This window comes from Chaetura pelagica, unplaced genomic scaffold (genome assembly GCF_000747805.2).
Source record: "Chaetura pelagica isolate M959 unplaced genomic scaffold, ChaPel_1.0 scaffold655, whole genome shotgun sequence".
NCBI classification, from domain to species: Eukaryota; Metazoa; Chordata; class Aves; order Apodiformes; family Apodidae; genus Chaetura; species Chaetura pelagica.
This window is the reverse complement of record NW_009953225.1, coordinates 729,884-742,740: the sequence shown is the minus strand read 5'-3', so window position 1 is coordinate 742,740 and position 12,857 is coordinate 729,884. Positions and strand designations below refer to the sequence as shown.

At 42.9% G+C, this 12,857-nt stretch overlaps 1 protein-coding gene across 1 annotated transcript in view; it reads left to right on the top strand.

The window, feature by feature from the left end:
• The window catches only part of HMCN1 (hemicentin 1), a 193,881-nt gene extending 181,243 nt beyond the window's left edge, over positions 1-12,638 (top strand). Inside the window, exons 99-108 of the mRNA XM_009997856.1 lie at positions 19-126; positions 1,792-1,854; positions 2,849-2,968; positions 3,207-3,341; positions 3,726-3,839; positions 4,172-4,297; positions 4,760-4,888; positions 10,499-10,618; positions 11,253-11,379; positions 12,272-12,638. Of these exons, the coding sequence (XP_009996158.1) occupies positions 19-126; positions 1,792-1,854; positions 2,849-2,968; positions 3,207-3,341; positions 3,726-3,839; positions 4,172-4,297; positions 4,760-4,888; positions 10,499-10,618; positions 11,253-11,379; positions 12,272-12,638 (1,409 nt within the window). The remainder of the gene's footprint in view (positions 1-18; positions 127-1,791; positions 1,855-2,848; positions 2,969-3,206; positions 3,342-3,725; positions 3,840-4,171; positions 4,298-4,759; positions 4,889-10,498; positions 10,619-11,252; positions 11,380-12,271) is intronic.
• The last annotated feature ends 219 nt before the right edge of the window (positions 12,639-12,857 follow it).

The window sequence follows — 12,857 nt, the reverse complement described above, 5'->3', positions numbered from 1 at the left end:
CCTATGATTACACAAAAGGAAAGATGCCTTTCTTGGTGGAAACACTCCACACTTCCTCTATCACAACAGAGTACAACCCTCTGGAAGAAGCTGTGGCTTTTAAAATCCATGCTTCCATTGCAAAAGGTACTGTTCTTATCTTGCACAAAAACAAAACACTGGCAAAATAATATCCTGTCTTCCTAGAATTCCTTACCTATATTCTCAGAAACTGGTTATAGCCTGGAAAGGGAAAACGCTGTGAAACTTGGGTAACTTTATTGTAATCCTGGAACCTACATGTCACGTTAATATACCCATAGACTCCTATGTAAAAGCTGTTGCAGTCTGCACTTACTCTTCTCCTGTAGCTCTCATGAATCATACATGTCTGCATTTGCTGACTGCTAAAAGCATCACCAGTAACTACAGTATTTCTCCATTTCCTTCCATTTACCTTTTATTCTGGAAATGAGTGCCATTTTTTTGTGGAGTCAGTTGTTGGTGGGGTTGTTTGGTTTTGCACTTGCATTGCACTATTAAGAAAAAGGATTGTGCATTTTCTTCTCACAGCAAAACCCACATAAATGTAAGGAAGGTAGTAATGAGGTGGAGGAACATTCAAAATTCAGCACTAGAATGGGTAAAATGTCCTAAGTCATTCCTCAGATTGAACTTCTCTGGAGGTATTTGGCATATACATAAAGTATATGCTGAACTCCAGCTTGAAAACTTTACTGGTACTTTATGGCTATATTTTTAAGGCCAGGTATTGATGTTGTGCAGTTACACAGCTCTGCATAGACACCTGCTCATGGACAGTCTGTACCTTGGGTGAGTCCTGGCTCCAGGGCAGCAATTTGCAGCTCCACCAGCCACCCTGCTGTTTCTGAGCAGTACCAGCTGCTGGCCTTCATTAACCTTCAACCTAAGTGACCTTAAGGAGTAGGGCATAGATTTGTGTGAGTTTTTCTTTCTCAAGTCATAGTTGGTTAGCAGAATGTCTTTTTACCTGTTCACATACTATATGGGCTCTTTCTACACAGTAAGGTGTTACATCCTCTTTCAAATGAAATAAGTCAGGTTTGAAAGTAACTGAAACAGTGGGGTTGCCTTTCTCAGTCTTTATTTTCAACAACAACATTATAAATTAAGTAATGATTTTCCCACTTGCCAGATTATGAACCCACTGTGCAATCTGAGAACCAAGTAGGATTTTTTTTTCCCATTTTAAGAAGAGGTCTGAGAAAAGAAGTCTCCAGATCTGGCCAAGCCTTTACAGAACTTGCATTTATTTCTTCCAACAATCGTTATACTGCTTTTTAAAAACAAAACAAGCAACAAAATACCTCTGGTCTTTGAGCAGTCTCTACAGATTTCCATTACAGTTCAGAGTGCAATCTTCTGTTCTTCTGCAGTGACTTCCCATAGTCTTTGACATGGTGATTGGTTTGGGTTGGGTTTATTTCTCTCCTTTTACCTGAAGTGAAAATGAATGGTGTTTTTTCTTTTAATAATTAAAAGTTTATGGAGGAACTCTGCAGGATGCATTAGGCTGGGTGCAACCTGCAGCCTGAGGGAAACCCCCCACCTGTGCAATGTTTTTCAGAGCAGCAAACTCCATGTACTATTGACTTTTAGTGCCCAAGCAGAAAAACCACTAACATCTGGGTTTTAAAAGTTTCTATTTTTGTGTCCAAGTATAACAAATCTTTTCTAAATAGCTGGGCTGAAATTCTTAAAGGGTTTTTAAAAAGTAATAAAGTGGCTGTATTCCATCCACAAGTGAGATGTGCTTCCTTTACCATGCAGGAGATCGCAGCAATCAATGTCCTGATGGGTTTGGTTTGGACTCAACTGGGCCTTACTGCTCAGGTAATGATGTGACAAGGGTGTGGTTTGTACTCACAGACTCAGACTGGTTTGGGTTGGAAGGGACCTTAAAAACCATCTAGTACCAACCCCCTGCATGGACAGGGACACCCACTAGAGCAGGTTGCTCAGGGTCCCATCCAACCTGCCCTTGAACACTTCCAGGGATGGGGCATTCAAAACCCATTTCAGTGCCTTGCCACCCTTGCTATAAAATTTTTAGTTTAACCTGGCCCTTGACCAGGGCCTCTGCAGGCCCTGCTGAAAAGGCTCTCCATCTTTCTTCTAAGTCCTCTTTACATGTTGAAAGGCTGCTCTAAGTTCTCCCTGGAGCCTTCTCGTCTCCAGGCTGAACACCCCAACTCTCCCAGCCTGTCTCCAGAGCAGAGCTGCTCCAGCCCTTGGAACGTTTTTATGGCTTCCTCTGGACTCACTTCAACAGGTCCATGGTTGTCCTGTGCTGGGACCCCAGAGCTGGATGCAGAACTCAACCCCTAGAATCCACCCTACTTTTACTTAGAATTAAAAAGCATGCAGGACATACTTAACAGTTACCACTGATAACAGGGTGTGGATCCAGAGGCAGACAGAGTCTTCTCTTCTTCTGTACTTGTCCAGAATCTAAGCAGTGCCAAGACAGCTTTTCAGCAGTACCTCAGATACAGCTGGGGGACACTGAGCCACAGAACTGTTGAGCCTGCAAAGCAGTGAAGCACTTACATGATCTGTGTGGAGGGAAGGATGAGTGTTGGCAACCCAGGTGACAGTCCACAAGTTCCTGCTTGGGGGACAGAGGTGAAAAGGTTATGAGCATTTCAGCTGCCCCATCTAGATAACTGATTCACATTTGGTTTAGGGCATGATCATTGCCAAATCCACTTATGGAGCCACTGTGAGCTCTACCAGATGTATCCCTCACATGAAGGGTGTGTTTGGTACCGTTTCCTGTCAAGTCTTGTAAAGTCTCACTGGTTTTTCAAACTTTTCCTTGTTCCAGATGAAGATGAATGTGCTCTGCGAAATCCTTGTTCCCATACCTGTCACAACACCATGGGATCTTACTACTGCTCCTGTCCAAAAGGCCTCACCATCTCTGCAGATGGTAGAACGTGTCAGGGTAAGATAAGTGCTGCTGTGGATACAAAAAGCCCCATGACACTAAAATCACTAGGGAAATGTTCTGTTCGGGCTGGGCCATTTTGTAATTATAAGAATGTAATTTATTTGTGGTATTCCAGTTATTTCATATCTGAATGTATCTGCAATTAAGTATTTGATAGTTGATCATGCTCAAGACACTGCTCAATCTGTTTCATTCTGCCACAGTGAGGCTTACAGCTTGTTTTTAATCACAGATATTGATGAGTGTGCCTTAGGTGGACACACCTGCCACGCTGGCCAGGACTGTGAGAACATCATTGGCTCGTACCGCTGTGTGGTGAGATGTGGGAGTGGCTTCAGGAGAACAGCTGATGGATTTAGCTGCCAAGGTATGGAAAGGTTTGGGGTTTGGAGGTAGCTTTCATTAGCTGAAAATGCACACAATGGAAAGTAACTAAGGTGTCTATAAAATGTCATTATTAAGGTTATGGGTTTGGGGTTTGGTGGTTTTTTTGTGGGTGTTTTGGTTGGGTTTTTTTTTTTAAAAAAAACACATTTGCTTTTTCCATCTTTAGAAAGAAATTTAAAATCCTGTCAAGGAACAGCCCCACGTGTGTTCTCTTTCACAAAGAAGTAAACACTTCAGAACACACCTCAGCAGTGCAATACCTAGAGCTCAAAGCAGAGTCCAGGATGTGTTCTCAGCCTCAGCACTGCTCAGGTACAGGATGACATTCCCAGCTGTGGCATCACAGGTCTCTGTTGTTCCACAGATGTGAACGAGTGTCAAGAGTCCAACTCCTGCCATCAGCGCTGCTTCAACACCATCGGCAGCTTCCACTGTGGGTGTGAGCCAGGATTCCAGCTGAAGGGCAGGAAATGCGTGGGTATGGATCAGCTTTGCAATGTCCTTTCTAATGGACCTAGTTCAGCATTTCTTTGTTGCTGTGTTTCTTATTGGAAGCCTTTATGAATTAAAATCCTACTATGGCTGATAACTTGGTAGGTATTTCTGAGATTGTACAGCAGAGGTAAAAGCCAGAGAAAGAGGGAATTGGGCTGACGTTGGGCGTCCAGTGCCATGGAATGCATTCAAAGACACCTAGACAGTGTAACTACAGCTGGGTTGTTCTGTTCCTTTGGAATTGAGCGTAAGAAAGCAAGTTCATTTCTATTCTTGTTTGTTTGATTTTATTGTTGTTTTTTTTTCCCAAATAAGATGTGAATGAGTGCAGGCAGAATGTATGCAGGCCTGATCAGCTTTGCAAAAACACCCGTGGTGGCTATAAGTGCATTGATCTGTGTCCCAGTGGAATGACCAAAGCAGAAAATGGAACGTGTATTGGTGAGTTGAAGTGTTCATGTACATGCTGGTGAGCACAGGCACAGTGATGAATGGAAAAAACAAAAATTGCTGGGGCAGTCCATCTCCATTTACTAGGATTTGCACATATTAAGGCACCAACATTTTTCCTCTTATGGGAACATGAGTGTAACTCTTTAGTAAATGATATTAAAAGAACAGATGTATCCTTGCTACTTGTAGTTTTCCATTGCTTTTAAGAAAGAACAGTAAGGTTTTCCAGCACCTTTTCTTCATTGTTACTTTGAATTCTAGAAGCTGGTCCTTGATTGGAATGTTTTGCCCATGTGTGAATGTGGGGGCAGAAAACTCTGCTTTCAGAGGCCTGATCTGTCTAGGAGACCAGGTTCACTTGTGGCTTAACTGCGTTCCTTATACATCAGTAAGTCTGAAGCTGTCAGAAGCTTCAGGAAGAATCTGACTGCTTCCCCTCGTTGCTGGCAGACGTCGATGAGTGCCGGGACGGGACCCACCAGTGCCGCTACAACCAGCTGTGTGAGAACACCCGAGGCAGTTACCGCTGCGCGTGTCCCCGGGGACACCGCTCCCAGGGCGTCGGCAGGCCTTGTGTGGGTAAGCTCTGCAGGCATGTCTGCTGCTGCTGCTGCTGCCTGGCCTTCCTGCTGGGGCAGATCCAACAGTGCTAACCCATTTGAAGTCTATGCTGTGTAGACAGATGTGCTCTGAAGTTCCAAATTACCCATCTAAACCAAAATGTCCCATCCGAAGATCATAGCCCAAACCAAATTATTCCAAATGGAGATTCTGCTGGATCCATACTTGGAAAACAAAGCGTACAAGGGTCTTGGAGCACTGGTGGATGGATGTGCAAGCTGTCACTCTGCAAGTGGTTTCATTTGAAAAATCAGGTCAGCTTTGCTGGTGACTGGATGTGCCTGGCTGTTCCCTGGCCTGTGCTGATCTGCATCCGTAGGGGAATGTGGATTCCCCTAAAGGAGAACACCCAAAGTTAGGGTGTTGCAAGAGGCCCCACACACCCAGAACCTCCACAAGCAACCAGCACAAATGCCTGTATGTGCTGCTGGAGTTTCCAAGGGTGGGTGCAGCAGAGGAGGCTGATGTGTGGGTGTCACTCAGCACCCTCTTTCTGGTTTGGGTGGATCACAGGGGGAAGGAGAAGTCCTGCCACTCACAGCAATGCTGACCGTGCAGTTACTGCCCCGTGCTGTCTGCCTAGAAGCTTTTGGCATGAAAACATGTGGAGCTTTCTCCCACTCACATGTGTAGCTTTGGAAGGATGTTCTTGGAACTCTAACTTGCAGAGCTTGAGTTTAACATGTGGTGTCCATGCGAGTGCTTCAAACGCCCTGGCATGTCACAGGCTTCAGGATGGCACCAGGATCATTGAGATTCGCCCTTTCTGTATTTATGTGGAATATTTAAAATGTTATAGCTGATCCACCCTGATAATGGTGATGCATGGTTGGTATATGACACTAACTGAGGTTGGTTTCAGTTGCTCTCATGTATCATCATATTGGGGAAGCATTCCTTCATTAATTCTTCAAGAATAGCTTTCCTAAGTGAAAAATAGCTGTTCTGGAGAATAGGTTTTGGTTTTTCTTTTTAGGCACCCTAGGATTTTGCACTACCAAAAGCCAGGAGTGGGCTGGGTTTTTTAAGAGAGATTTAAGTCACAGTAAGAAACTGTTTGGCTGTAGACCAGGATGTTACTTCCACCAGCTGCCTCTACTGAAATAAAATCAATCCCAGACTCCTTAATATATATTAAACCCACTTAAATTCCTGCCATTAATAAACCAGATAAAGCCTAGACCACAGATTTTCAGAAGACACTAGGAGCTGCCCTGCAGCTGCTCTCTAACTGAAGCACAGTATTCCCATGAACATTGTTGGGCCCCACCATGGGTGGAAGGGCACCACTAGAAGCTGTTGTAGATCATTTTTGCACGTAACACGTGCAAGGCAATCTGGAATTTAAAATCAAATATTCTTCTTCAAATCACAGCCTGAGAATTTCCCTCGTTTTGTTTCAAGGTGATTTCTTATTGCTCCTGTAAATACTTAATATCCATAGTGTGTAATCCAAGGGGTTCTGTCTAGTGGAAAAGGGTTTTCCAGTGAGCCAGGGACAGCTGGTATGTCAGTTCAAGTGATTTGCTGCTTTCCCTTTTGGTTGTATTGCACAGGCTGCTCCTGCAAAAGAAACTTCTCCAAGTTTCACCTATTTTCTTTCAGCATTTCTACATTAGTCGCCTATTAGTTATCCACACCTGGTTCCAAGGACTACATCTACATGGGCTGTAGATGTTAGAGCACATGCATGTTGTCTGTTCTCTGCAGGGAAAGAATGTTAAACTCAGCACTTAGAAAATAGTTGAGTACTAAGGAAATAGTGAGTGTTCTTTTACATTTGTGTGAGTAATATGTTTTTCATCTGGTGCACACAATGAAGGCCTATAAACTTAAAATCCCTGTTGGTTTTGGCCGTGTTAAAAATTACATTCTCTAGTTTATAATCCATGACAATACTACCCTAATGATATTTCAAGTAATATATAACTGCAATACTCTGCAATAATTAATTACCCCTGTATTTCCAACTTTCAAAACATGTAATTATTAATAATCCCCAAAAATATTAAAAACCATAATTTATAAAGATTATGCATTTAATTTAAATGAAATCTAATATTCTACTACATTTCAGAACAGAAATAATTAAAACTTTACTGAGTCACCAATAAGATCAGCTTTAAATTCTAGTAAAAAAAAGTTTCTGATATATGCCAATTATAGATACATTTATATGTATCCTGATATCAAGTTACTTATTTATGGTCATTAGCCATTTTTTGTTGTCTTCTAGTAAGGAATGAATGTAAGTTTGAAAAGGAACATGGTGCATGTCAAATTGTCAACTGGGCCTGTAGCAACTCTCTAAAAATTTTAGGAAGTTTGTTTCTGGTCATGTCAGAGAGCCTGTGGGGAAAGACCCAGTCCTGCAGTATCCAAGAGTTCTCTTATTTACTTGATTTTGAGTGAAGGACACTCATCTTGTTATATCCTTAAACCCTTTGCCACACTTAGGATACTCACCACTCTGTTTTGCTTTAAGGATGGTATTTACTGCTAGGCCTGGACAGGTTTGGATTACAATTTTAAGGGAAACTGAGCTTAAAAATCAGCATTTCTTAGGAAAGCAAAAATAATTCCATTTTTTAATTGTACAAAATTGAGTTAATATTTATTGTTAAGTCTGCAACCTTTCATAGCTGGAATAACCAACAACAACATGAAAGGTTAGAATGGCCCTGACCACCTTCCCCTGCAGCCCTGTGACATATCCTTGGGACCTGATTTTTCCCTTAATACACAGTAACAGTATAAGAGCTTTTCCAGCTTCCCTCCATGCCAGACTGAAGGAATTTCTAAGCTGTGCTCCTCAGTAATGCTCCATGTTAAGTATTCTCCAACAGCTTCTCCCACTCACCTGTAGTCAGGTAAAAAACAAGTAGTCAGGTAGCAGTGAGCAGCTTAGGATGACCACGTGGGGTCCTTGGGGACACTTCTCAGAGCACATCCTTTCTGGTGACCAGCAGGAACCAGCAGCTTTCCAGCTGTCCCACAGCTCTGCTTCTGCATAAGCAAGGGAGCAGCCTGGATCCCCCTTTTACAGCCACCCCCGAGCTGCCCTGGCGCTCCAGGCAAAACTCCAGAAGACTTTTTGTCCCACGTGAGCACAGGCTTAGGTCAGAAGTAGCCTCAAATGAAGAATAAAGGTGAATTACTGTATAGGACAGAATAACCTGCCTGCCTGGCATCATGTTCTCTGTATTTTACTGCCTTCAAGTTCTCACTTTTATGTCTTCAGTTTGTTCCACAGCCTGAGATAAGTGTATTTGTCTATCTGTACATATAGTTATGTGTTGTTTGTTTGTTTTTTCTCCTTTCCACATGGTTTGTTGCTCTGGATCATGTCACATGAGCAGACATTAATGAATGTGAACAAGTGCCTAAACCCTGTGCATTTCAATGCACCAACACCCCCGGCAGCTTCAAGTGTGTCTGTCCACCTGGACAACATTTATTAGGTGATGGGAAATCTTGCGCTGGACTGGAGAGATTGCCCAGTTATGGTGCCTATTACAATAGCTATAGCTATGCTCAATTCTCCCCTGTGAGAGACAACAATCAACCTCAACAGTATTACAGGCACTCCTCAAATCTCTACAGCTCCTTCTCAGAGTATAGAAACAGCAGAATACCTTTCTCCAGGACTAGAAGGAACATTAGAGAAACTTGTCCTGAAGGCTATGAGGCAAGAAATGACAGATGTGTAGGTAAATGTCAGTCATATCTATGCAATTCTCTTGTTTTGGTCCTTATTCTTAGGTTACTCTTTCATATGTACCAGGGGCTGATGGTTTGTGGTGCTTTGTTGTTGGGTTTTTATGTTACCCTGATAAAAATTCAGAGAGTTCTGCATGTTCTCATCTCCTGCGCATGTAGCAAAAACGTTTTCAAACTTCCTCATGTTGACCTCCTGTTTTGATTGTGCACACTGTTACGCTTTTTCTGCTGTTGATGGTGGCTCCTTTGTGAATTTTCTCACATGCTTGAAAAAAAGAAAAAAAGAGTAAGACCCAGTCCAGCCCTGGGGACCTTGTTGTGTCAGACCCACTGATGGTAGCAATAATTGGTTCAGAAAGGTTTTGAACAAGCACACTGTGAGACCAACAGGAAACAAAGGTATTTGGCATCTCCAAGTGCCAAGCATTTAGCTCACTTACTCCTTGAGCTTTTCCTGAGGTTCTTTCAGTGAAATGCTGCTGTTTTCACAGGAACTAAAAATTCAATAAGGGAATGTCGAAGTGAACAGTAGCCTGTGCTGTTCACTGACTGATTTGTACTGCATGTGAAGAGATTAAGAAGTTAAAAAATACAACCAACCAAAAACCCCAACAAAGTATTGCTCAACAATTAGATTGTTAGAATTATATAGAGATTCATCATATTTTGAAAAACTTTATTAAAAAGTTTTAGATAGGCAGACACCAAACCTTGTATTTGGCATTTCTAAAGGCATTTCAGTAGCCCTGTACATGCAGTTTGTTCTGGCTGTAGCAGTTCAGTTGTAAGACTCAGGAATCCAGCTACCACTGAAGAAAGGGTTCAGTTAAGGTCTGTGACCTTTACGCAGCTGACAGTTGGAATTAATTCATATCCTTGTACTTCTGTTTCATGGGGATTAACAACTGAATTTAAAAATTACTATTTAGTATGAAAAATACACCCAGATAATGTTTTTTTAAAAAGAGAAAATTATTTTAAAATATTTTGAATTGATAATAACATAATACATTTCTACAGTCACATCTGTTTGTCTTCTGTGTTTGCATTTTTATGAAAGGCAAGCCCTGTACATCATGTAGAGGGGAAGCAAAGACCTTCTTCCACTGTTTTAATCACGCAAGCCTTGACTCTTGCACAGGATTAACCTGAATAGGATCTTCATTGCTCTCCTGAATTAGGCAGATGTTTTAAAAGACATTATAATCCTATGTGATCTGTGTCTAAACCCCACTAGTCTGCTTTGGAGATTTTACATAAAGTGGTCTGATACTTCTGTGTTTGAGAGTGGATAAAAAAAAAAAAAAGAAGAGCATTTATTGATGCTGATACTGAGCTTAACTTATCCCTGTGGCATGGGGAAGATCAGTTGGGAAGGGAAACAGCTTTGCCCAAGGGATTATCTGTAAGAAAACTCCCTGACTCTCAGCCCTGGCGAGATGCCTGAGCTGGACATTCCCTTTCCATGTTGCCTACACCTTATCAGCAGGCAGCTCAGCTCGCTGTGGGGGCAAGACTGTGTGTATGACCTTGGTGTGTGCAGATTGCACAACCCCCTTTCTTCCCAGAACTCCATCTCAGGACAGGTCTTCCCAGTTAGAATGTGTAGTAAGGCTACTATCAAAAGAGGTGAGGACTTTAATTATCAAGAAGTTTTAAGGAATGGCACAGGTAAGGTGTGAGAAGACTTGCCCAGTCTTAGACATTCAACCCCATCAGAAAACCAGCTCCATATATTTTTCACCACCTCTGTCCCTACGCTCATGTATAAATAGGACAAAAAATACCTTGGTTCAATACCAGGTTCAAATGATGCTGATGTGTACGTGTTCCTGTTTCTTCCCACAGACATAGATGAGTGTGAAACCAGAGATACCTGCCAGCACGAATGCAGAAACACCCTGGGAAGTTACCAGTGCACTTGTCCATCTGGTTACCGCCTGATGCCCAATGGCAAAACCTGCCAAGGTACAGAGGTCCCTCTGAGCGTTCAGAAATACAGCTGTAGATAGAGAAGATGCAAATCATTTTCAATACATGCACAAGCCACCTCTTTGAATTCACTGTATGAGATTGGGCATTCAACGTTTCAGGTTTCATAAGTTTTTATATTTCACATTTTAACGCTTCACAAAACACCAGCAAATGAGACAATTGCACCTTCTTATTCTCTGAAGTTTCTGCCTTACGCTACATGTTTAACTCCAGGCAGCCAGACAGCAGCTCTGGGGTAAACCATATATATCTGGTTAATTCTTAACCCACCCCTGTCCAAAAAAGCTACTATCAGATTTTCTGATCCACAAAGATACCCCATAAAAAAATGAACCAATTAGTCTCTCTTGACAAGACACCTGGTTTCTGCTGGATCATGGCTGCAGGGCAGCTCAAGCACGATATTCCATGCAGTAATAAATGCATGTTACTGGCACTGCTGGCTCCAGCATGTCCAACAGCAAGACTGGATCCTGAACAGTTTCCCTGCGTGCAGAGGTACATGCTGTGTTCTGCTCAGCTTCTACTGGCTCAGCTACAGCTACTTTTAACTGTTAAATTTATCCAAGTACCAGCAGCTGATCATTTGCCTGTTATTTACATTCAGATATTGATGAATGCCTCGAGCAAAACATTAATTGTGGACCAAATCAGATGTGTTTCAACATGAGGGGAAGCTACCAGTGCATCGACACACCTTGTCCACCCAACTACCAGCGAGAGCCTCTGTCAGGGTACGTTGTGTTTTCAGCCCCTTTTCACCCACCCCAAGCTCAGATCCTTTACCTGTTTTTGTCAGGAGAAACTACAGCTAACTTTGACACCAGTAAGTCTCATGCCAGCAAAGGTGTCTGTTTGGGCACTGTGCCCACATTCCTTCTGCTGACCTGGTCTCATGTCACCTCCAGGGCTGCTTTTGCATATGAGGTTTCTGACTTCTCTCAAGGCCTAATTTACCACCTGTTTCAAAGCATTTTAAATATTTTTCTAGTCATGAAATAATGACTTTGTTAGTAAGCTTTATTATTTTTAATTTCTTTATTTCTGTGTTCTGGAAAAAACATATTAATTTTGAAAATATTTTAATATACTAAAGGAAATAGTGTGTTCCATAGTGAATGTCTCTTGTGATCAAGCTGAACTAGGATGACACTTAAGTTGAAGTGGCTTAATGTTCTTTGACCTCTGTTAGCACCAATGAGCAGAGCTAAGAGATACTGCCTACTTTGATTTATGATTAACAGAAGTAACACTTCATAATTCCAAATCCTTAATGGTCTAACACACAAACACCTCAAATGGAGCTGCCTAGTACATCTTAAAACAACCTTTCCAAATCTAATGTTTAAGAGCAAGGTCACTAAAACGTGCATCATTGCCTTCAACAACAAATACTATATCCAATGTCTTTACCTCTTGGCACCCTGAGTTTCCCTGCTGAGACAAAATGAGACCTTAAACTTGCCCCCATCTTTAGAGGAGCAATGGATAAAGAGTGTATGAGCCTATTATCTTTACAGAGAAATTTACATCACACAGCAGGACAAACAGGAAGAATTTATCTTTTAAGACCTGCTTACCATACTGTGCCTTCTCCCTGGGCTGACGTGCTCTGCTCGTTCCTAGGTTCTGCCTGAAAAACTGCCCGGCCAATGACCTGGAGTGTGACCTGAGCACCTACGCCTTGGAATACAAGCTCCTCTCCCTGCCCTTCGGCATAGCTGCCGGCCAGGATCTCATCCGCCTGGTTGCCTACACCCACGACCAAGTCATGCACCCAAGAACAACGTTCTTGATGGCAGAGGAGGACCCAGCAGTGCCCTTTGCCCTGAGAGATGAGAACCTGAAGGGCGTTGTGTTCACCCGGCGGGCGCTGCGGGAGCCCCAGACGTACCGCATGGCGGTCAGAGCCCTGTCCTACGGCGCCGACGGCAGCGTTGAGTACCAGACAACTTTCATCCTTTATATCGCCGTGTCAGCCTACCCCTACTGAGCACCCCACCATGGGCAGCACCCCAGCATTTTAGCCACGTCCCTCAGTGCCAGTGGGTATCACCACTTCCAGACTGACTCTGCTGCCTGCCACGCCCTCGGGAACCATGTCACTTGAAAATGGTGCTAAGCTCTTTTCCCTGTCCCTCCTTCCCCAAGGCTGCCTGTTCTGTCCCATGATTCCAATTCAGGAGGAAAATTTGGGGTTTTGACGACCTGT